We start from the raw sequence: 25,896 nt of genomic DNA on the forward strand, positions 1-25,896 counted from the left end.
CACCAATAAAAAAACAACAATACATGTAGGCCTACATGTAACTTACATGTAATTTGGTACCAAATTAGAAAACAGTTTTGCAACTGTTTGAAAAGTCAGATTTGTGGTAGGCTACTGTATTCATTAATTAATATATTATTTATATTTTGTATAAATAATTGACCAGTCTACATTTTTATATAACTTCAAGATTCAAGATTCAAGATTCAAGATTCAAGATGTTTATTGTCACATCTTGACAATCACATCTGTACAGGTACAATCGTATGAAATGCTTTTTGCTGGGAAGCTCCATTAAAATAATAAGTTATATTACAATTATAAAAGGAAATACTTTGTACAAGGCATATTAAGAACATATACATTAAGAACATATACAGTATATGCAGTATAAGATATATTTTTTGTGTCAAGGTGTATGAATTATCTATTTAAACGTCTGATGGCCTGGGGGAAACAAACTGTTCCTCAGTCTGCTGCTGAGAGTCCTAACTTTAAATGTATGTATAGGCTATATGTTAATTAATTCTATGTCTTTTTTTGTCTCAATATTATATAATATAATATATTATATTATCAATATCTAATTTGCTACACACTGGCCCTTTAATGGGTACGTTTTTCTGAAACCACTACTGAGTCAGTCATCTGTCACAATAGACGATCTCTGCTGAGGCCGTGTGTGAATGCGTGTGCGTGAATGCGTGTACGTGTGTGTGTGTGTGAGATATCGCAGACGTCACAGCCTGCCGTTGGTCCAGTTCAGTTCAGATCAGATCAGATGAGCCGTTGGTTCTCTCCCTTTAGGTAGTTAGGCTATAAATTAAACTAAACTCGGACCTGAAGACACTTTAACCCGGGACATCCCGTCCCAGCTCACACTCCTGAACCGGGACACTTTGTTTTATTTCAACTTAACCCGAAATAAACAGCATATAGCCGGGGCAAAGGGAGGGAGAGCCGAGCCGCCGCAGCCGTTAACGTAACTAACGTCCGTGACGTCAGTCCGCCCGTCCGCCCTGGCTGCTGCTTCTGCTGCTCCGCTCGTTTGGTCTGGAGGGTCCTGATCGGTGTTTACGGGGTGATCGATCGGTCCTATCGGAGCCTGATCTGATCGAGGGCTAAGATAAAGTGTGTGATGATGGAGAAGAAGAAGACGATGGACTGCCCAGCTCTGCCGCCCGGATGGAAGAAGGAAGAAGTGATCAGGAAGTCCGGACTGAGCGCCGGGAAGAGCGACGTCTACTACTACAGGTACTCATCGATCGATCAGCCACTCGGTGATCGATCAGTCCGCCTGTGGTTAGTGCCCCTCTATAACTCTGACTGACTGTCATCGCTGGTTCTGAACTCACTTGTGCTGATAAAAGTTGATCAGAAAGTGTCAAATGACTCAGTTACTGTCACAGAAGTTATGTTCATACTGCCATGTTCCTGTATAGAGTGGCTCTGTGTCTGTTTCAGGGTGTAATACACAAATATTAAGTATTAATAACAACCTAATAACAACTAAATAATATTAATAATGTAGTGTTCAAACTGTTCCTGTAAATAGTGTCTGTGTCAGGGTGTATTAATAACAACTAGGGGTGTGATGATTCACTCAGCTCACGATATGATACGATACACGATATTGGGTTCACGATCTCGATACGATACGATATTATAACGCACTGTTAGTCGCTGAGCCAAACCGCTGTGCTTGTGTAAACAGCAGCGGTGGATGAGAGACAGCGGACAGAGCAGATCGAAACGTTGCATCAGCAGACCTGTACGTCTCTGCCATTTTGGACTGTAATCGAGTCGCCTACCATAAGGACGCCAGTAAAAAACGTGTCTGTGTCTCTGTGTCTGTGTCAGTGTGTAATACACACATATAAGTATTAATAACAACCCTATAACAATCCATAAATATACAAATAATATGAATGTTATACAATGGATGTGGTTGTCAACACGCTGACGGTTAATTCAGGGTCATAACCTGGATTTGAACCACTTAAATCATGAGTCCCTCCAAAAAAAGATTAGATTATTTATGTGAGTGATCATAGGGAGTGGGGATGTGACGCTGTTAAAGGGACTGTTTGTAAGAATCAGTCTATTAACAGCGACACATGTGGCCGTTAAGTCAATGAAAGTCAGCGTCGGGCTCACGCTTGCTCGCTCTACATAGACATGAACGAGCATCGCTCAAAAAGGTGAGGCGACACATGCCAGCTAAAACCACAATATCACTATATTTCAGCATTCTCATATTTAATGTCTCTACCGGAATGGCCTGTGTTGAACAATAAACATATTATAAATTTGCATACTATTATGTAAGGGATAATGTACAGCGAGCCGGTCGTTATTGTGAAAGAATCCCCGACAGGGCGATGCTGCACCCTGACGCAAAGCAGAGGGGTCTCTGCTCGCCCTGAAGGGGATTCTTTCACAATAATGACCAGCTCGCTGTACATTATCCCGCTTATTACACGGCTACTTACTGAACAAATCAATATTTTGACACAAAAACGGTCCGCCAGAGTCTGACAACAGAGCTGCGCCCATAGCAACGGTCTGCTTTACATAGGTCTATATATATATATATATTTACATAGGTCTGATATAGAGAAATTACAGACTACAGAACGCCGTGATTAACTAATCAGACTGGAGTATTCAATCATGACACTTAATATAACTATTTACTTATTTATTTATGAAACTTTTTTGCCCGGCCACTTCCCAGAGGAGCATAAAGTGAGCGATGGGCATAAAAGCAGATGCGATGGAATTGTCCATCGTTTAACCATAATGGACTAGATGATTACGTGGATGATCAATCAAATCAACAACCAGCTCATTGATGGTATGAAGAGCATCTCACATTGTTTTGATAAAGGAGTAAGTCAATAATTGGCGTTGTGAGTGGCGGACCCTGCCACTCATGATGAAAACTACTTTATAGAGAGGTCATTACAGAATATATATACATTGAATGGTTATTGCAAATTGATGCAAACCATAAGCATTATAGCTTTAATGCAGATGAAGTATTAGCTTTAAGTAATTCATTTAGATATATTAATTTATTTATTGGTAATACAACTACTGCTAATATTCAGATTCTGCATACCTTTGTTTTATTAGTTCCTTTTTACCTCCTTTTTTGGCTATACTTCAGCAAAGCGGGGCCAGCCCTATAAATGTGACGTCTGTCTCTGAGTGAGTGATGAAGTTACACCATTGGTCAGTCGAGCGTTGGGAGTTTCCCCATTGGCTGTTGCTCTTTCAAAATGAATAGATGCAAACGGTTTTCAGTTACGTCCTCAGGATGTAACTATAGTAGGGCTTTCAATCGATTAAAATATTTCGATTAATCACATGATTGTCCATAGTTAATCCCAATTTATCGCAAATTAATCGCACATTTTTTATCTGTTCAAAATGTACCTTAAAGGGAGAGTATTTAATATTCTTCTTATCAACTTGGGAGTGGGCAAATATGCTTGCTTTATTCAAATGTATGCATATATTCATTATTGGAAATCCCTTAACAACACAAAATAATGACAAATATTGTCCAGAAACCCTCACAGGTACTGCATTTAGCATTAAAAATAAGCTCAAATCATAACATGGCAAACTGCAGCCCAACAGGCAACTACAGCTGTAAGTGTGTCAGTGTGCTGACTTCACTATGACTTGCCCCAAAACTGCATGTGATTATCATAAAGTGGGCATGTCTGTCTGAGGTCAGAGGGACCCCTTTGAAGTTGCCATGCCGTAGTTCTGTATCTTCGTTAACTACCGCTGCATAAGATTGCAAAAGAAGTGATGTCACTTTTATAGTGCAGGTGCGCGGTGAGGCCGTGACTCCGCAGAGCTGCCGTCTGCTCACTTCCTGTTGAGCAGCAGCGGTGGAGGCACAGCTTCGATCACATTAACAGCTCAGAGTAATAGACACCCGAGCTCCTTCACACCCTGAAGCTTTAACGCGAATGAGACGAGCGGTTCGAGCGCTGAGACTCGGCTTTACTTTCAGTTTACTTAGTGATGTGACTCATCAGTTCCAGTAAGGGAACCAGTCAGCAGGTCGACTTACTGGAAGAGCAGTAACACCCTGCTGGGGCCTCTGACGGCTCCATCCTTGACCCAGGCTGTTAATCAGGAACTTTATTCAAACCCACAGTTTACTTTCAGTTCTGATTCATTCACACTTAGAATAGTGACGTACATAAATAGTCCGTTTGAATATTTCAGTCCGTGTAAGAACCGTATAGCTTCAGGAAAGAGCTGGAGCAAGATGAAACACAATATATATGATGCACACACACACACACACACACACACACACACACACACACACACACACACACATGCAGCCTCTGATCTTAGCTTTGTTGCTGCTGACCTACATGTCAGACACAGCTGAATGACTGTGTGTCTGCTCTTGTACTTCTATCTTTGTGAGGACCAATTACACATTTAGACTGTTAGAAGTGTGTAATTTATGCACGATGTTTTGTCACCAGTTAGATTGTCAAAACGAGAAAAATAACAGCTTCAACCCCCGAGGAGCTCCGTCACTAATGCTTTGTGCTAGTGGCGGTTGCGTCCGGTTACCTAACGTTATACAGCAACCGCTTATATGTGACGGATGTGAGGCAGCCATGTTTGTTTCTGCAGTGTCATGTACATCAGTAGTTTATGAATTACTAGTCGAACTAGCACTAATATACAGTGGCTCAGATTTCTACGGTTCGGTTTGGACTGTGTGAAACATGAATTCCAGATATCTCATTTTAATTTTTTCGGTTTCATTTAAAAATATATTTCGAACATGTAGAATACAAAAAAAAATAAAATAAAAAATAAAGAAAAAGAACGATCATACCAACAAGTGGACAGTCAGAAACAAGTAGTATTTACATACAATGAAAAGAAAATAATAAATTGTCGAACACTTGATACCTTGATTTACATATTTTCGAAAGGGAGTGAGAAGAAGTATAAACTTATTTAATCCCACCCCTTCTCCATAAGTCAATTATTAATTATTTACCAGCTTCCTTATTGAGCCATACATATACTCTAATTAAATTTTCCTAAATTTGTCTAACTATAATTATTATTATTTATTATTTATTATATCTCCACTGATAATACCACACCTCCAAAGTCCAATTCTCAAATTCAAGATATCTCCACTTCTGACTTGTCACAATGTCAGATAAGATAACTGTAATTCTTGACAAAATCTGTAAATTATCTTTTTTGGATGTCCAAAATGAAGATATTGATATCTTTAATCACACTATCTTTATCTATCTGTCTTCCTCCCTCCTTCTTTCCTTCCTTCCATCCTTCCTTCAGTCCTTCAGGGAAGAAGTTCAGGAGTAAGCCTCAGTTGTCCCGTTACCTTGGAAACACAGTGGATCTGGGATGTTTCGACTTCCGGACGGGGAAGATAATGCCCGGAAAACTGCACAAGAACAAACAGAGATTCCGACATGACCCGCTCAGCTCGACCAAGGTAACAGTGATGGATCACAGCTGTGGGGGAGGGCTGTGGCTGTGGCTGTGGCTGTGCTGTGGTTGTGTTGTGTGTTATCAGATTAACAGATTAACACAGCTCGTCCTGCAACAGGTTGACAGTTCAGCAGGTCAGTGGACAAACACTCATTCAGCACCGAGGAAGAGTGTGATGTGTGTGGGTGAAACCCTGTCCACCGGCTGCTGAACTGTCTGTCTTCTGCTCTCATCATTCATGTGACAGTATACATATACTACTACTATAATACCAGGGCTGTAGTACTCAAGAACAGTCTCAAGACGCTTTTCTTTTTTTATTATCTCTGACTCCGTCTCGGGCTCATGGGTGTTTAGATTTGGACTTGTCATGGTCTTGTGGGTGTTTTGACTCTAACTCGTCTCGGCCTCGTGGCTGTTTTGATTCGGACTTGTCTCTGTCTTGTGGGTGTTTTGACCAGGACTTTTCTCTGTTTTCTGGGTGTTTTGTCTGGGACGTCTCAGCCTCTTGGGTGTTCTCACCCTGACTTGTCTTGGTCTCAGTGATGCTTTGACCCAGACTTTCGTGGCCATTTTGACTCGCACTTGTTTCAGTTTTTTGGGTGTTTTGACTCAGATTTGTTTCAGTTTTGTGCGTGATTTGACTCTGACTTGTCTCAGTTTTGTGGGTGTTTTAGCTCAGACTTGTTTCAGTTTTGTAGATGTTTTGACTCGGATTTGTTTCAGTTTTGTGGGTGTTTTGACTCAGACTTTTTTCAGTTTTGTGGGTGTTTTGACTCAAACTTTTTTCAGTTTTGTAGATGTTTTGACTCGGACTTGTTTCAGTTTTGTGGGTGTTTTGACTCGGACTTGTCTCAGTTTTGTGGGTGTTTTGACTCAGACTTTTTTCAGTTTTGTAGATGTTTTGACTCGGATTTGTTTCAGTTTTGTGGGTGTTTTGACTCAGACTTTTTTCAGTTTTGTAGATGTTTTGACTCGGATTTGTTTCAGTTTTGTGGGTGTTTCGACTCAGACTTTTTTCAGTTTTGTGGGTGTTTTGACTCAGACTTTTTTCAGTTTTGTAGATGTTTTGACTCGGATTTGTTTCAGTTTTGTGGGTGTTTTGACTCGGACTTGTCTCAGTTTTGTGGGTGTTTTGACTCTGACTTGTTTCAGTTTTGTGGGTGTTTTGACTCAGACTTGTATCAGTTTTGATAGTATCAGTTTTGTAGCTCAGACTTTTTTGTGGGTGTTTTGACTCGGACTTGTCTCAGTTTTGTGGGTGTTTTGACTCTGACTTGTTTCAGTTTTGTGGGTGTTTTGACTCAGACTTGTATCAGTTTTGATAGTATCAGTTTTGTAGCTCAGACTTTTTTGTGGGTGTTTTGACTTGGACTTGTCTCAATGTCATGGACATGTTGGACATGGCTTGTTCTGTGGGTGTTTTGCCTTTCTCTCGTAGGTGTATTGACCTGGTCTAATCAGTGTTTTGTCTAAGACTAGTCTGGATCTAAAGCGTGTTTTGACTCAGACTCGTCCCGCTCTTGTCAGTGTTTGAGGCTAAATGCTCACAAAACAGAGAAAAGTCCTGTGGGCATTTTGACTCACACTTGTCTCATGCATATTTTGACTCTGAGTTGTCTCGGTCTCTTGGGTGTTTTGACTCTGACTTTCCTCAGACTTGTCTTGGTCTCGCCTTGGACAGTACTTCTGTGGTCATGACTACAGCCCTGGTATAATAGTGTATTTCTTTGTCCACAGGTCTTCCATCAGCTGCATTTTCAGCTGCATTTTCCCGACATCTCTGAACAAACCTCACTATGAGCAGACTGGACTCATTAGCATGTTCTCCAATCTAATTAAATTTGAATGATCATCCAACCTCTGGTCAGCTGACACACACACACACACACACACACACACACACACACACTCCTAGCACACACACGGGGGACCAAACCTGACTCAGACAGGAGGAATCCTCCTCCAATACTAATGATACTGACAAAGCCCCAAAGCGTCACTACTGAAGCTCTGATTTACAGTAGAACGGTTGTCAATCACAAGGTAGCCCCGCCCTGAAGCATCCCCTGCTTTATGATCTATTTGACTCAAAATGGGACCATAATTTACTACATGAACATCATGCTGTATTGAAGAAGACTTGAAACTAGCGACTGAGACCATAAACTCATGTTTACAATGTTTACTGAGGTAATAAATCAAGTGAGTAGTAGGCTCATTTTCTCATAGACTTTTATACAATCAGACTTCTTTTTGCAACCAGAAGAGTTGCCCCCTGCTGGCTGTCAGAAAGAATGCAAGCACTTCCTCATTGGCTTCAGTCCTCAGACCCAGAGGTTGCCGTCTGCTTTAAAGCAACTGATTCCAAAGAATCTCGGAAAATGAGGGGAAATTCAAAGACATAGATAGTATAATATCTGCCTTTCCTAGTTTCTACCGCACAGCTGAAACAGTGACGTCACACTCCTACTGAAAGTTCATGCAGAACTGTGTCGTCCTTTGATGTAGGGCTGGTTTCAGTCCTGGTTTAAATGAACCGTTTGACAATTTCAGAAACTGTTTTCTTTCTGAGAGAAGATCGATACCAATAGGCCCTTTTTCACGGTAGACATCTGGACTTGTCATAGAGTAAAAAGCACAGGTGTAATTTGAACATCATTCATTCGTTTACTTTCACCCATACTTTTCCTACTGTCACATGTCAAAATGCCCTCTATAAAAAAGGCCTATCTCATGTCTGTGCCCAGTCTTTATTCTAAAATAATCACTCCCCAACACCAGCCCAGTAGTTGCTGAGGTATGCTTTATAAAATACAAGCAACCAACATCATCATCCTTCAATAGGGCAGACATAATGTAATGTGTGTGCGTGTGTGTGCGCGCTGTATTGACACGGTTTGTAACTTTCTGCTGCTGCTCTTCACACATCATTACTTGGCAGTACACACACCCACACACACACACCCACACACCAACACTTCCTGTTGTTGTCTGTGTAACCTCAGCTTATGCCTACCAAACACTAGGAGACTGACACTCTGTCACATCTAAAGACAATGTGTCTTAAGTTTTTAGTCACGGACTATAATAATTTGCGAAGACTGAGGGAATCAACTTCCCAGTATACGAACACATGAATAGCCCTTATTTAAATCATAAGGTCCTCAAAGAGAGTTAATTTCCTTCCTCCGTTCATTTGAATGAGACCCAGACCGAGAGCTGGGTGGCGGGGTTAAAGGAAACGCTACTGCGCCTGCTCCATGGGCCCGCCGGATGATCCTCGTACTTTATCACTCGACAGTCGAGCCATTTTGACATCATACACATCTGAGTAGCTCTCATTGGACTGAATGGGAGCCCGCCTCCAACGCTCTATCCAGTTCTCTTTATATACATCCATGGTTTCTCCATGTTTACTTTCTACCCCTTTTACTGCTTCCTGTTTTGGTGCTGGAGAGAGCGCACCTATTGGTTGTTGACAATGTTCGCGTCATTGAGCTTATGATAATATTAAACTTGTTTGATTTTATTGGATTATCAAGACTCTTTTATTTTATTCCGACATTGGAAATATGTCTGCGACAGTGAAATCGCTTGAGAAGTCGTTTGGTAAAAGGACGAGTTTAAGCTCAACTGTCACACACACATGCATGCACACACATACAGGTTACAGGTTTACTATCACGCTCTGTCTCACATTTAGAAGGGTAAACCAGACCAGGAAGGAAGGAAGGAAGGAAGGAGGTAAGGAAGAAGGGAAAGAACGATATCAGGAAGCAAAGAGCAAGGGAAGGAAAGAAGGGAAGGGAGGAAAAAAAGAAAGGAATTAGGATAGAAGGAAAGGCAACGGGAAAGAAAACATGTCACCAACACACAGACTGTGTCTCTGTCTCATCCAGGGAGGTAAACCGGACCTGAACACATCCCTGCCAATCAGACAGACGGCGTCCATCTTTAAACAGCCCGTTACCAAGGTTACGAGTCACCCCGGCAACAAGGTGAAGGCAGACCTGCAGAGAGCTAGCGAGCAGCCCAGACAGGTGAGAGGCTGACGCACACACATTCTGGTGTCGCCATGGTAATGCCTGAGGGCGAGGTCAGGCTGTTACACAAGAGACGCTGGAGGAAACCACGTTGTCATGGTGACTGGGGCCACTAGAGGGTGCTGAGGTGTCATGGGAAAAGCAGCACACAGTGTGTGATGATAGGCGGCCAAGAAGGGATGAAAGTGTAGAATAAGAGGAAAGAAAAATAAGAAAATGGAAGGAGTAAGAGGAGTTGGATGTTGTGAAAGAGGATGAAACAGTTCTCTAGGATCAGCAGGAAAGGTGTTGTGGTTATATTTAATTCCACGGTTAATCCTTGCATCACTTAAAACTGATCCACTTAAAATACTTGCTGTAGTTGCTTTACAGTAAAACCCTTCCAGCGGTTGCCCTTCAAAAGCTCTTAATTTGAAGCAGCAGCGTCAAGTGTTTGTTTGGCATTAACAGCATTTTAACAACAGACTCCAGAACGGGCAAGGAGACGATCAGAAAACAATGAAGCTGAAATGATGGAAACTAAACATAAACTAAAGAGATCTTACAGTTCACAGCAGATATTCAACTCTCTCTGTCGTCTGTCTGCCTGCAGCTCTTTTGGGAGAGGAGGTTGAAAGGTCTGCGGCCATCAGACGTCACGGAAGAAGTCCTGCGGTCCATGGACCTGCCCAAAGGCCTGCAGAGTAAGTCTCCATCACAAACCTGAACACGCACCGTGCTCCAGTCCTCATCTCTGACCCCTGACCTCTCTCTCTGCAGGCGTCGGTCCGGACTCCAGCGATGACACTCTGCTGTCGGCCATCGCAAGCGCTCTGCACATGAGCTCTGCTCCAATAACAGGACAGTCGTCTGTGGCTGTCGAGAAGAACCCGGCCATCTGGCTGAACACGTCCCAACCGCTCTGCAAGGCCTTCACCGTCACTGACGAACACATCCGGTGAGAGACACAGTCTTCAGAATTCATTTTTGTGTCTTATACTAGTCATTATTTCCACTCTTTCAACACTCAATTCAGCAGGTAATGATGTGTATATTTTGTCACTGCGATCAACATTTTTTTAAAAGAAGAATGTGTTTTATTTGTTTCTGCTTCTTGGAGGTGATAAAGGGACAGGTGCATGCTGGTGTTCTAGATACAACAGGAAGTCAGTTATTGTAGTTTGTCCCACTTATCAACACACTCAGCTCATGGAGGCATTTAAGATACTTTAAAGGAATACTTCACCCCCAAAATGATCATTTTTGTATCAATTACTCACCCCGTGTTACTTTGAATTCTTGAGGAAACTTGATTTTTCTCGCAAGCCTCCACGGTGAACGAAGAATCCAAAAACGGAGAATAGTCTTGATGAATTGAAGTAAATGGGGGCCGCGTTTAACAATAGCAAAACTAAATCAAAGCATCTGTTTACAAACTCTCACATATCTCGTGTATAATCCAAGTCTCATATATCTAGTCCAGTGTTCATTTCATTATCGAAAACTATGACGAAATATGTTTGTCAACGACCTATTTTCCACGCCTGAGACGAGACGATGGCGAGACGGCACCGACGGCACCGACGGCATTAAACAGTAACGGTGCCGATCTCAAACAGACGAGACTGAAATGTAGTTTAAAAACATAAAACTTTACCAATATCTCACTTTATTTTTGTCAGCTTCCACCTTCTCTTCCCTTCTCTCTGTCTCAAACACTCACACACATCATCAGTGAAAGAGAAGACAAATTTTATATGAAATAAGTTAGCTTACATAACAGAAATGTTCAATATAATCTGATGACTAAACAGGACTACGATTAAATAAAAAAAATAAAAGAACATTTTGACTAAAAAGTAATGACTTTTCGGTGACTAAAACTAATCTAAAACATTTTTAGTTGTCGTTGACTAACAGTAGACTAAAACTATGAAGGATAAAATGGCTAATATGTGACTAAAACTAATAAGCATTTTCATTTTAAGACGAAGACTAAATCTAAAATAGCTGCCAAAATGAACATGATCTAGTCATATGCTAACTTGCATGTTCACTAATACCTTTCTATTTAAACATAAACAGTCACACGCTTGCACAGGCACGTTACTCGTCCGTGCGAGTCCGAAGTGTTTTAAATAGTAAGGTTTTAGCGAAGATAAAGGCAGGCAGCTGTTTTCGGCTGGTGAACATACTGTAGTGGAGCATTTAGCAGCTAAAGAGACAGGTATTTCCCTCAGGAGTTGGTGGAGACCAAAAACAGAGCTAAAAGAATGTGAATATTGGACTTAGACTCATCAGGTGGAAACGAACATGACTCTGCTGGATGTGTAAATAAGCAGCTGTTTGCTATCAGGTTCACTATATCAACTTACAGGTGATGTTATAGCAGTGTTGTGTTGTTTCCACTGCCTCCTAATGCAGGTTTAAGAATTTCAAAATGCTTTTTTCTAAAATGTCAATGTTGCCTTTCTTACTACGACTCTTTCATCACTGTTTGGTGATGCGAACCGTCTCTGTCATGTTTGCATACAAAGACACGTCAACATCTGAGGTTTCAGATTGACTGAAAGACTGACTGTGATGGATTATCTCTCTCTACTGAGAGTTTGAATTTTTATAGAAATGAACTGAAACCAGCAGCTGCTTGAAGGGACGAAGTCAATCCAAAAACTGATGAATGATTGATGGAGGAAAAGTGAAGTTTGTTTCTCCGGTCAGCTCGAGGAGTCTGACTGTCAAGTTTCATTCTTTCTTTTTTTTCAATTTCGTTTTTATGTCTCCGCGCTGGCGGCAGTCGGAGGACAAAGCCGAGCATTATGTTTTCAGGTTGTCCGTCCGTCTGTTCTTGTGAATGCGATATCTCTTCTATCTCGGGAACACCTTGCATGAATTTCTTCAAATTTGGGACAAATGTCCACCTGGACTCGAGGATGAACTGATTGGATTCTGGTAGTCAGAGGTCAAAAGTCAAGGTCACTGTGACCTCACAATTGTCCCATTCCAGTAATATCTCAGAGTAGCCTGGAGGGAATTTCTTCAAATTTGGCACAAACATCCACCTGGACTCAAGGATGAACTGATTAGAATTTGGTGGTTAAATGTCACTGTGATCTTTTGTCCGTCCAATTCTCATGAAAGCGATATCTCAGGAAAGCCTGGAGGGAATTGTATTACATTTGGCACAAACAACCACTTGGACTCAAGTTATGTTATGTTTTGGTGTTCAAAGGTCAAGGTCACAGTGACCTCACGTCCATCCCATTCTTTTGATATCTCAGGAACGCCTTGAGCAAATTTCTTCAAATTTGGCACAAACGTCCGCTTGGACTCAAGAATGAACTGATTAGAATTTGGTGGTTATTTTATTTATTTGATAGGGACAGGGGCGGGTTCAAACTCAGCTTGGGGCCCTTCTGTATGGAGTTTGCATGTTCTCCCCGTGCTAGCGTGGGTTTTCTCCGGCTTCCTCCCACAGTCCAAAGACATGCAGGTTAATTGTTGACTCTAAATTGCCCGTAGGTGTGAATGTGGGCGTGAATGGTTGTCTGTCTCTATGTGTCAGCCCTGTGACAGTCTGGCGACCCGTCCAGGGTGTACCCCGCCTTCGCCTGATGTCAGCTGGGATAGGCTTCAGTATAAAATACAGGATGTAAACATACAGTAGTTAGCAAGAATGCTCATTTTCATCCTATATATACAGATAAAATAGACAACAGATCCAAATATATACAAATCCAGCTTTGTGATAGAAGTTTAGATGGCTTTAGTGAAAAACACGCAGCACATGCCAGGCTGTGTGTGCCAGCAGCAGCCAACCAAAAGCTGCATTGACAAACTGTGACCTCACAAAACTTGTTTTTGGCCATAACTCAAGAATTCATATGCTAATTATGAAAGTTGTATGTAAACTGCAACTTGATTGGTTGGCGCAGGCATACAACTGCCAGGCGCTAATTGTAGTTATTGGCAGCCATGGGACATGCAGATGGAGAATTAAAAATACTGTATATATATCTCTCACCCTGTTTTGACAATCAGACAGTATATTGCTTGAATACAGTTTAAAAGAAGATAAGATCAGTCCTCAGATCAGAGTCCCTGTAAACCACATAGACAGTTAGTGGGACCTGACAGGAGGGGGCACTGTGGGGACACACACCGACTGACTGTGTGTGTGTGTGTGTGTGTGTGTGTGTGTGTGTCCAGTAGAGAGCAGAGCAGAGAACAGCTGGCCGAAGCCATTACAGCAGAATCACTGGAATACATCACTACATCCTCCCTCTCCTTTTCAGTCCTTCCATATATTTCCTTCTTTACTCTTTCTCCTTTCCTCCCTTCTTCCGTCCTTCCCTTTTCTTCTCTCCCACGATTTCTTCTCTCCTTCCTTACCTTTTTCACTCCTACCATCCCTTCCTTCCATCCTTCTCAGCATCCTCTCACCTTTTCTTATCTCCTTATTAATTCTGCTCTTCCTTTTTCCTTCCTTCTCTCCCATTATTCCCTTCATTCTCTCCTTCCTTATCTTATTCCTTTATCATTCAGTCCTTTCCTTTCTTCCAATATCTCCTCCTTTCCGTCTTTACTCTGTCCATCCCCTCTTTAGTCTTCTCTTTTCTCCTTACCTCCTGTTATTTCCTTTCCTCCTCCCCTATGCTTTCCTTTCATTCCTTCCCTCCTTCCTTCAATATTTCATTCCATCTTCATCCTCATTTTTTCCCATCCCTCTCTCATTGCTCCATCCCTCCAAGCATGCATTCTTGTCTTTCACCTTCTTTTGTTTTTTTCATCTCCATCTCTCTCTCTCTCTCTTTCCATTTCATCCCCCTCCCTGTGTCTCCTCTCCTCTTATATCTCCTCCCTCCCTCCAGCCTTCCTCCCTTTTCTCCTCCTCCTTCTTTTCTTATCTCTCCCCTCCATTAATTTCCAATTCTCTCCCTCTTCCCTCCTCTCTCTCTTCAGTCGAATGTGCTTGTCATCCTAAATCGCTCTCATTCCTCTCCTCTCCCTCCTCCTCCTCTTCCTCATCTCCCCTTCTCTTACACGTCTCTCACCCCCCCCCCCCCCTCCCTCTCTCTCTCTTTTGCCCTCTCATCTCTCATTTTTTGAATTTATGAGCTTTTTTTAATTTTGTTTTTCACTTGCGGTTGTTTTATCTCTTAGCATTCTTTCAATCTTTCTAATTTTGTTTTTAATTAAACTGTATTCATTTTTCATTATTTGTCCTTTAAAATTGTCCCTTTTTTTAACAGAAGCAAATAGCGTATTTGTATTACATGTCTCGTTGTTTCTCTAGCTGTTTATTAATCCAGATTTAGTCTGAGAAGATGGGGCTGATTCTGTCTTTTCTCCATGTTTCTTTATGGCGTTTGTTGGTTTTGGCAAAAGGTGGCTGACATGTTCTCCGTGTCTGTGGCAGCAAAAACAAACAAAACACACACACACGTTTACTTTAAAGAGCTGATGTGGACTGAGAGGACGAAGTGGTCTGAGTTCACCTCGACCTGCTGACGTTCTTAACAGCTGAACATGTGTAAATACTGTTTTTAATCGCTGAGGTCAACTCGCTTCTTTATTTCCTTTTTATTTTTGGTCAGTAAGAGGTGGAGCCTCAGGGCGGTGTCGTCGGTTCCACAAACAGTTTAATCCAGAGCAAAATACATCATATGGCCAAAAGTATGTATGTATGTAGCTGAACATGTCATTCCAAAACTACAGACATTTCACTCTGTGTGTGTGTTTGCATGTGTGTGTGTGTGTGTGTGTGTGCAGGGAGCAGGAGCTGAAAGTGATCCAGGCCAGGAGAAGTCTGGAGGAGGCTCTGATGGCCGACGGTTTGGCGCGGGCCGCCGAAAACACACGAGAGCTGCTGGAGGGGAAGACGGTCTGAAGACGGACAGGTAAAGCAGAGAGGAGCTGTGGTATTAATAATCGTGTCTGTAGTGAGCAGCAGAAAGAAAAAACACTGCTGTGGTCTCATCAGGATTTTAGTTTCACAGTTTCTTTGGGTTCTTTGGGCTGCTGTACAGCAACTGCACGGGCCCATGGATGTATAATAAGAACTGGATACCGGATCCCAAGATGGCGCCTATTCAGGCCAATGAGAATTATTCGCCTGGCGCAACAATGTTTAAATCGCTTTCCTCCGCTCAAGGAAAGTCTTCCAAATATAAAACCTCCATTATTTACATCCACATACAGGCCAGACAGGTTCCAGTGGAAGAAATAAGTATTAAACATGTTAAAGACCCCTTCTCAAATGTGCAGATGAGCTGCAAATAGGTTTGGAAAGGTGATGGCTAACATTAGCCAGTTGTCATAGTAACACAACCTGCTTTCCGGCAGGCGAGATGAGGTGCACATCAGTCTGAAACAGAATATAAGAAAACAAGATGAAATATCTGTCAGGGTAAAGGAGGAAAAGAAAAGTCACTGTGAAGTGGTTTAAAAAGTGTGTGGACATCATCATATGATGAAATGTAACAAACACAAGTGACACTATTGAACTACTAAAGTACAGAAGTACTAAATTAGTAACTTAGTAATAACTTTAGTCTGACTACTAAAGTATGCTCGACATGATATGAATGACTGCGTTGCAGTTTAAACGTGAGGAAAGTTACAGATCGCAGCTTTAAATATCTTGAACGATGCAAAAGCTGAACCAATCTGCTCTGTCAGAAACCCTGTCTGGTGTGTGCGTGTGTGTGTGTGTGTGTGTGGGGTGAGACTTGTTGTGAATGCTGATGGGATTCCCGCCGTCTGATTGAAACTCAGCCATGCAGCAGACTAGCAGACTTTGTGCGTGTATGTGTGTGTGTGTGTGTAGGTGTGTGTGTGTTTGATTTATGTGCTGGGGGCTTGTTGTTGGAGTGTGTGTTGATGGTTAATGTGATACGTGTGTGTGTGTGTGTGTGTGTGAGTGTGTTATATTACAGTTTGTTTGGTTATTGGTTATATTTCACTCCACCGAGCCTGTAAACAAAACCGAATTAAAAAACATTTACTTTCAGAAGTTCACACATCCATCCATCATCCCTCTATTTCCAAGCAGCTTATCCAGGTCAGGGTCACCGTGGCAACTGGGCAGAACAGCAGACCAGAGACTATTTTCAGTGTTAAAAGGTTTTGCTGCAGAGTTTGAAATGTTTTTTTTTTTCCAGAGACAGGAGAATAATTTCATCTGATGAAACTCCAGTTCTTATTAATAAAGCCCAGATTGTGTGTAGTGCAGTTTGTCCTGAGGGTGGTGATAAAGGAAAGGTCATGGGGCCATTAAATAACGCAGGTTCATCCTCTGGGGAAACGGGATGTGATCAGTACATTTCATGGAAATCTGTTCTGGGCCCCAAATCTTCAGATGTTCCTGAAATGATTCAACAGGATTTTATCTAGCTAAAAGGATCCTCTTAAAGGCAGGGTCGATTACCTTGAGAGAAACTAGTAAAGGTACGCTAGATTTAAAAAAATGATCCAACTGAAAAACCAAGCCCAGTGTTGCCAACTCTTTTCCAATGAAAGTAGCGAGCAGCACTAGTTTCAAAAGTCCCTGAATCTAGCGAGAAAGTCGACAAGTCGGCAACATTTAAAGTCCATCCCTTCAAGCCTCCCTTGAAAGCCACTCCCCCGAATTATCATTATGAACATAAACAACAAACATGGCTGTTGTTAGTACTCACAGGCAGGCAGGTAGTTAGGTAGATCAGCCCGTTCGCACGAATAGACGTATCAATGCCACGATAGTGCTTAAGGCATTTAGCATACAATAATTACGCCTTTCTTGATTTCCACATGTCATTTGTACGCCATGTATCCTGTACTGACTGCAGTGTAAACACATCCACGTATAAATGCTTAGTGGCGTAGTATAAAAAGCAAGAAATTTGTTTTGTAAGTTATGTTTGTGACAATTGTCACGTTTTTGTTGACGTTTGTGACTTTACCCTATGTGGTTGCATTGCCTGAACCTGAACTGCGGACGTTTGCGTGACGTACAAGTGACACCCAAAAACGCTAAAATGCGTACTCATTACACGTGGGATGTCCGTGTAATGTCGGGGTATTTATCCGCCTTCCTTTAAGACCGGGTTGGGTAGACAGACAGACAGGCAGGCTTCTTCAAACACAAATTAGAAGACTGATTTAATCATCGTGGATTAAGTTTTCTCAAATATCAGAGCATTTCTTATTTTTCAAATAAAAGCAAAATGTTGAGTCACTTGTATCTGAAAATGACTTCAACTGTGAATAAGATTTTAACATTTAACATTTCATTTTTGATTCATTATTTAGTCTCACATTGTGTTCCTGTTAGCTGTTTTTCTGTTGATACTTTCAGCTCCACTACTGCAAAGGCTCAAAAAAATAGTTAAATCATCAGCATTTGTTTGTCAAGTTCAACACTCACATTATATTTCCTTTGTAAGTGTTGCCGTAGTGATATATCTGTTATGATATAGGCCTGTCTGTTAATAGAGGCTGCAATTGTGTGTGTGTGTGTGTCAGATGGATGGTGTGTGTGCTCCCGCTCTCTGATATTTCCTCTAAAAGCCGACAGATAAGGAGGCGTTTTTTAAAGCACATTTGTTTTCTGTGGAGGGAAAATCGTCCATTAATGCAGATTTATGCAGATTGGCTGGATGGAAGTCGTTTGGGCGAAAAGAGCCGCTGAGAGTCGAGGAGTGATTACTAATGGGTTTTTATAGCTGGACCAGAGAGAGAGGGCAGCGGCCAGCCAGTGTGTGTGTGTGTGTGTGTGTGTGTGTGTGTGTCTCCTGGGCTGCTTTCTAGCTGTTGAAACAACCATTTTAAATCTTTGCAGAAACCTCAGACTGTTCAGTTTGTTTCCTGCTGCTGTGACTCTTATTGCTGCTTCTCGCTTATTTATTTATGTTGGTTTTATGGCTGAGCTGGTTTCTTCCGTTCTCTCTCTCTCGCTCTGTGACTCTTCATGCTTCGCTCTTTCTTGTAAACATATATGTACAGTAGGCGGCAGTCACACACCGATGCTGCTTCTACAAGTCCAATTTTGTTGTTAAAATGAGTTTCCATTATCAGTTTCAGTCGTAGAAGAAGTGTTTAGATCCTTTGCTAAAGTAGAAGTAGCAGTACCACAGTGTTGAAATACTTATCGTAAAAGACCTGCTTCCAAAATTTTACAGAAGTACTATTAGCAAAATATACTAAAAGTTGATATTTATATTTTTACATAAACACATAGCATAAACAAACATTGTTTGATAAGGATCCATTACATTTGGATTGTGACCAAAATATGCATTGATTGATTAAACTATGCAAAGGAGACACTGTCTCTAAATGACTTCAGACATAACTTTCCTATATATGGATGATCAACGCATTTTCACCTGTATGCTAAATCTTAGTAAGTAATAAAACTATTAGGGCTGTCAATCCATTAAAATGTTTAATCATGATTAATCGTAAATTATTCGCACGTTTTTTATCTGTTCAAATTGTACCTTAAAGGGAGATTTGTCAAGTATTTAATTCTCTTATCAACATGGGAGTGGACAAATATGCTTCCTTTATACAAATGTATGTATATATTTATTATTGGAAATCAATTAACGACACAAAACAATGACAAATATTGTCCAGAAACCCTCACAGGTACTGCATTTAGCATAAAAAATATGCTCAAATCACAACATGGCAAACTGCAGCCCAACAGGCAACAATATCTGTCAGTGTGTCAGTGTGCTGACTTGATTATGAACTGCCCCAAACTGCATGTGATTATCATAAAGTGGGCATGTCTGTAAAGGGGAGACTCGTGGGTACCCATAGAACCCATTTTCATTCACATATCTTGAGGTCAGAGGTCAAGGGACCCCTTTGAAAAGTTTTTCCTCGCCAAAATTTAGCACAAGTTTGGAGCGTTATTTAACTTCCTTCGCGAAAAGCTACATGACATGGTACCGATGCATTTCTTAGATATTCTAGTTGCATATGATACCAGTATCTTCACTCTAGCTTTAAAACTGAGCCCGCTACAACCTATAAAAATCGCAAGTTGCGTTAATGCATTCAAGAAATTTGTTGCGTTAAAACAAATTTGTGTTAACGCAAAAAACAATGGCCTTTATGTAAGTAATCAACTGGGGAAGTTTCATGGTGATATCTATTATTTAATTTTTTTACCCTATTCGCCTGGGGTATCTCCTCTTAATCTGAAGTGCCGTATGGTGCCATTAAGGAGAAATAAAAGGTTCAGTCCTTAAACCTTTCACCACCACTCCTCTGTTTCATACGTTAAGGTCACGCACAGAGAGGAAACTGATATTCATCTTCTTACTCTGGGGATGACGAGAGGGATTTCACTAAATGTTGCACTGTTCCTTTAAATGTGCAGTCTGGTGTTTTTATCTGATCGAGACTAGAGATTCACACTGCTGACTGAGAAAAGACTGTGACTGTTTGATACGGACACACAAACACACTCGCCTGTGTGTGTGTGTGTGTGTGTGTGTGTGTGTGTGTGTGATTATTAGCTGTGTGTATCTTGTAATTTCCAGAGGAGCTGATTCAGACTCCTGCAGCATTTTTCAGCTGCTGGTAATTAGTGGATGTTGAGACACAGAGAATTATCTGCTTCAAAGTCATTCACAAGGCTGATAACTGCTGAGTATGTGTGTGTGTGTGTGTGTGTGTGTGTGTGTGTGTGCTGTCAGTCAGCCGAATTGCTTCGATTAAGCAGCAGATTATCAGGATTTTCTAATTATTAGGGAGTAATTAAGACTGAGCTGAGGATTATCAGACTGAAACATGAAAATACTGAAACACTAGAGGAGGAACACGTTCAGATACAGACGCATTAATACGCTGAAACCGTAAGACAATGAAACCGTAAAACAGTGTAACAAAGAGTTTATCCTAAAGTCTGTTCGGTGGATTTAGCAACCCCTGCATTCTCCTGGTGGAAGACTTAGGGACGCACAATGGTACAATAAGGGATTCAGGATGGAAAGAATGAGATAATCACAATGTAAATATGGAAAGGATGAAATTGCAAAATGTAATATTCAAAACAGAAAGGAGTGATTCTGAATGGAAAGAGGGCGACAAAAATGGCACTTTTCAAAACCACTCAATGAAGGATTCAAAATGGTAACAACTGGGGAGGACTAAAATGATACAATGAAAGGAGCAGACTGGAAGAAAAGATAGATTCAAAATAGGAGATTTGAAATTTAAATGACATAATAAAGATATAAAATGGAAGAAAGGAAGGATTCAAAATGGCACACCGGAGAATTCAAATGGGAACAGAGGGGAGAGGTTGAAAATGGCACATTGAGGAATTCAATTTAAAGTAAGGATGGAAAGGAGGGACTAAAAAGGAGGGATCCAAAATGGCACGTTGAAAATGGAAAGACCGGTTCATAACATCTGGATGGACTGCTGGATTTCCCAGTATAGTCTGGAGGAAACCTAAGTTGTTTTTTTCTGTCAATTCTGACATTTTCTTTAGCAACCTCTGTATTCTCCTGGTGAAAGACTTAGGGATGCACAATGGTACAATAAGGGATTCAGAATGGAAAGAATGAGGTAATCAAAATGTAAATATGGAAGGGATGAAGGGATTCAAATTGGAAAATTGAATATTCAAAACAGAAAGGAGTGATTCTGAATGGAAAGAGGGGGACTAAAATGGCACTATAAAGAATTCAAAATGGAAATAAGGAAGTATTCAAAACCGCTCGATGAAGGATTAAAAATGGTAACAAATGGGGAGGACTAACATGACACAATGAAAGAAGCAAAATGGAAGAAAAGATTCAAAATGGCACAATAGGAGATTTGAAATTCAAATGACATAATAAAGATTTCAAATGGAAAAAAAGGAACTCAAACTCCCCAAATGGGAACACAGGGGAGAGGTTGAAAATGGCACATTTTTAAAAGGAATTCAAATTAAATGTAGAGTTTCAAATGGCACAACAATGGATGAAAATGTCATTCAGAATGGAAAGGAGGGACTAAAAAGGAGGGATCCAAAATGGCACGTTGAAAAAGGAAATACCAGTTCATCTGGATGGACTGCTGGAAAACCAGGATTTCCCAGTAGGAGTAAACTCAGTTGTTCTTTCTGTCAATTCTGACATTTTCTTCATAATGGCGAGATTTGCTCTAAATACGGGAGTCAGAATGTGCTCTACAGCTGAGAGAAGGTCAGCGAGGCGCAGCAGGAGGAGGAGAACATGGTAATATTTGATATCATTCCTGATCTCCTGCTCTCCTGCTGTGTGAGAGCTTCACTCTGGTGTTTTATGTATAATTAAAATGTTTTCCGCGCAGGCAAAAGGCCTCCGCGGACGAGCGGTCCTAATTGTAGCCCCGCCCCCCTCATTAATGCAGCAGGAGGGAGGAGGTGTCGAGGGGTTAATGGAGAAGCTAATGATTAGCACGGAGGCTCTCCACATTAATTGGACATTTTTTTGTCCAGAGGCTGATGTTTATTGTTCCGCGGGAGGTGGAAGAAAGGCAGCAGAGAGCCGGTTTGTTCTGTAGATTGTTTTTATTAAGTGGGTTTTATTAAGACAAGCTTAACGAGTCAATTTGGGTTTAATAGAGGAAAGAGGGAGGAGGCGGAGTTCTGTTCAGAGGTCTCTGCAGGGAGCCTCACAATTATACTCACACCTTATCTGTTAGTAGAAGACATCAGTATAGACCTGAGTGCTCATTAACACACACACAAACACACACACACACTCAAAAATGTGTGTACTGCTATACTTGTGAAGGCCCTCTCTCACAAAATCCATTTCCTAGCACCTAACTCGAACCTAAACCTAATTCTAAACTTAAACCTAAAACCTAGTCTTGACTAGTGATGGGTATTTTTAGGATTTTATTGATACTACTACTCTTTTTCATTACTTAATAATTGTTTTTTAATATATTATTAAGAATAAATGGTATCAAACAGTTTCATTTCAGTGAACTTTATAATGAAAACACAACAGAAACCTGAACACGAAAAGTCCACCCTTGAACAGTCTCAACTCACGGTCCACTTACTCGCTTTATCTAGAGCTTTCAGCTATATATCAGGTAGTCTTCATTGAACTGATGGAGTTTACCTTTAAGCCCACACAGACAAGAAGCTATAAAAGTTCTCTGGATGAAATCGTCATAGCAACTGAGCTTGCATGTCAACAGATTTATGCCAACTGAGCAAAACTCCATGTGATACGGTCGAAAGCTCCAGAACAAGATAGTAAATGGACCTTGAGTTTTGGATTTTTATTTTTGTCCAACCTGTTTGAAGAACAGTCAGCTGAGGCAATACAGATTACGATACCTGAAATTGTGGTATTGGCCGATACCGAGTACCGATCCGATACCAGCGTGATAAAAAACAAATAGCTATTTTAAACAGCTGTTTAGTACCGACCATGTATGGATGTGATATGATTATTATCTGTGTTGTATGACCTGGCTCAGGTTAAACCCTTTATAAAACGTTAACAAATACTTACAGAGAATGAATGCAGTAGAACTTTATTTTATTATTCAGTTTTGTCAGTTACAAAGAACATAAATTTATTATATAAAAAATATGAAATAAAAAATAATCCAGATAAACAAGTTGATTTTTTTTCTGGGTTAATAAATTATGGTATTGGATCGGTGCATAGACTATCGGTGCATAGACTAGCGGACTTATTTCGGATACTGGTATCGGTATTGGACCAACTCTAGTTATAGGTGTCTCCTGTGTTCACTGTGGCAACAAACTACAGACCTGTAAACTAAACTGTTATCAGTGACAATAACTCTCTATCTCTCTCTCTCTCTCTCTCTTTCCAGAGTTTCTCTGTTCACCAGCCTCAGGTTTATAATCATCATCCTCTTAATCCACACAACAAACCAAAAAAACAGACCACCCTCAGACTGAAACTCACCTGCACTGATCTGTTGTCTCAGTGGGCGATTGCTTCAACCTTCCCCGTTAAGGAAACCATTTTCAGGATCTATCGACATCTGGAAACTAAAAGGGATTTTCCAGAGCAACAATGGGAGCAACAACCACAGCAATAGTGGCATCAGGAATAACAAAACCACCAGCAACACCAGCTACAGCTACAATACGACAACACGACCGCGGCGGCAACAGAAACTGATAGGAACGCGAGGAGCAACAGCAGCAATAACTTGAGTATTTACCAGCTCAAAGCAACAACCGAAGCCTTTAATCCTCTCAGTGATTTATCATCCGTACTAACTTCAACAAACGCTTACCTTACTGTCTCACTTTTCAAATCCAGTTACTTTTATTTCTTTTTTTTTTATATATGAAGCAGATAAAAATGATTTAAAAAAAAAATGCTGAAGAGCATTTTTGAGCCCTCATCGAACCCAAAGTCAGATTGCAAAACTGCTGGACGGCTCTTGCTAACTCTACTAACACTTATTGTGCTCTTTGATGATTTGGGTTGTTTGTGGTGTCATATTGTCGTCAGTTTTTAAAGAAGTCTTCAGGGGTTTTTAATTATATGATGAGAATTTACATGAATATGAAATTGAACAATTGCTTATTTAAGACAAGTTTTATATCTTGAGAGAACATACGTGTACATTTCCTGGACTGGAGTAAATAAATGATTATATTCACCATTGTTTCAGTGGTGCTTTTTTGAAATCTGCTGATAGATGACTGTTTTTCTGATGATGTTGGCAACCAATATAATTATATTTTTATTACCTTGTCTCCATATGTTGTCTTCTAGCTCTTCTACCTCCCCCTAGTTTGATCGCTTGCTGATAGCAGCAGATTAAAGTTGGCCAGCCTAGTTTTTGTGTCGTGTCCCGCATCGTCAGCTCTAGTCAGCCCGTGTCAGTTTTTTCAGCCGATTTAGCATGTTGAATCTGCGCATCGGTGAGAGAAATCCCTCTGATGTTCAGCTTAAACAAAATCAGTGCACGAGAAGAGAAAGCCAACGATTAAAGTCAAGAGGACAAACACAGAAGGCTCTTCTCATTTGTCATCTTCATCTCATCTGATCATTCCAATACACGGATATTTTCACAGCGACATGGCCATCTGGAATGAAGCTAAGTGGTGAGGGAGATTGGTGTGAATATGGTTGGCAAACGTCGCTTTGTTTCATGTAACGGCTTGTATATCCGCCGTCCCTCGGTCTTGCGGTTTCCCTTTTTGAATGACGAATACAGACTACCTCGACCTGCTGGCGTGGAGAGTTATTTCATCTCACGCAGGCGCAGGTAGTTGGCTGTCGGCTGTAGTCTTTGCAGTGTGTTCGAGTGCAACTTTTTGACCAAGACAAAAGCAAAGTGAGGTGACGTAACAGTCGGCCTTTGTCGTGTCTGAGCCTTAATGCCGGTGGTTTTGAAATGACTTATTCAACAGTCACATACGGCTGGACTGTTTGAGTGTACATCTGACCATGAAGTGCATCTCAACATCTACCATCTAGATTGTCATGACATTTCCTGATCACATTCCTGTTCCCACGAGTACCAACCCTTTAGACTTTAATGATCCCATGACCTTTCCTCTAGCGCGCAACCTTTGGGGCAAATTGTACACTTTTAGCTCCACTGGTTAGACTCTAAAAATAGCTAAATCATCAGTGTGTTGTTGGTTCTAGCAGGTTCTTGGCACAAACTGTTCCCAGTCCAGATGTTGGACTTTATCTGTATGTGTGACGATGTGTTGTGTTTGGTGCTTTTGTGAGTTAAAGACAGAGTGAGACAAACCAGCCTGCCAGCTCTGCCCTCATTTGCATCTGCTAATGGCTCTATGATGCCAGTTTCTGATCACTGCAACTACACATTTAAATTCTTGCTTCATTGCCAGATGCTCCTCTCTTTTTCTCTCCTTCTCTCTCTCTCTCTCTTTCTCTCTCTCGCTCTCTCTCGTCCAGGGATTCCTGTTTCCATCCTGTAACAGCAGCTCTGATCGTGCTTTGAATCAGAAAACACGAGCGGAGGTTAAACTGGAGACATGAGGCTGCTGCTGGTAATGGTGTTTTAGTTGGTCATGATGAAGCGTATATATTTACGCTCAAACATTACAGCCACGAACGTGTCATTCCAAAACCATGGGCGTTGATCTGATGCTATAACAGTCTCCACTCTTCTGGTTTCAGGCTTTGCACCAGATTTTGGAACCTGGCTGCAGGGATTTGCTCCCATTCAGTAAAGCAAAGCAAGGTTTATTTATATATCTCCTTATCATATACAGAAGTCATTCAAAGTGCTTTGCAGAAAGGAAAAAAGAGGGAGTATAAAATAAGATAAACAAAAGTACAGACACATTTTTATGAAAGTACAGAGAAGTAATAATAATAAAATGATATAA

The 25,896-nt window shown here is 41.0% G+C and overlaps 1 protein-coding gene across 2 annotated transcripts; it reads left to right on the forward strand.

Moving 5' to 3' along the window:
- Positions 1-730: 730 nt before the first annotated feature.
- On the forward strand, positions 731-24,186 carry mbd2 (methyl-CpG binding domain protein 2). 2 transcript variants are annotated; one of them, XM_037753171.1, is made up of 7 exons: positions 734-1,254; positions 5,365-5,524; positions 9,423-9,563; positions 10,159-10,249; positions 10,326-10,503; positions 15,318-15,445; positions 23,382-24,186. In XM_037753171.1, the coding sequence occupies exons 1-6, from the start codon at positions 1,139-1,141 to the stop codon at positions 15,433-15,435; spliced, it is 804 nt and encodes a 267-aa protein (XP_037609099.1). In that variant the 5' UTR covers positions 734-1,138; the 3' UTR covers positions 15,436-15,445; positions 23,382-24,186. The 2 variants fall into 2 exon arrangements, with proteins under 2 accessions (XP_037609100.1, XP_037609099.1); XM_037753172.1 differs by lacking the exon at positions 9,423-9,563 and having other exon boundaries at positions 731-1,254.
- The last annotated feature ends 1,710 nt before the right edge of the window (positions 24,187-25,896 follow it).

Source organism: Sebastes umbrosus, chromosome 19, assembly GCF_015220745.1.
Source record: "Sebastes umbrosus isolate fSebUmb1 chromosome 19, fSebUmb1.pri, whole genome shotgun sequence".
In the NCBI taxonomy this organism is placed as follows: Eukaryota; Metazoa; Chordata; class Actinopteri; order Perciformes; family Sebastidae; genus Sebastes; species Sebastes umbrosus.

What these genes read in the sequence shown, in the direction of transcription:
- mbd2 (XM_037753171.1), top strand. Translation starts at nt 1,139, where the DNA reads ATGATGGAGAAGAAGAAGACGATGGACTGCCCAGCTCTGCCGCCCGGA. An exon ending in AGCGACGTCTACTACTACAG is followed by an intron (nt 1,255 to 5,364) that starts GTACTCATCGAT and finishes TCCTTCCTTCAG; the next exon opens with TCCTTCAGGGAAGAAGTTCA. An exon ending in CTAGCGAGCAGCCCAGACAG is followed by an intron (nt 9,564 to 10,158) that starts GTGAGAGGCTGA and finishes GTCTGCCTGCAG; the next exon opens with CTCTTTTGGGAGAGGAGGTT.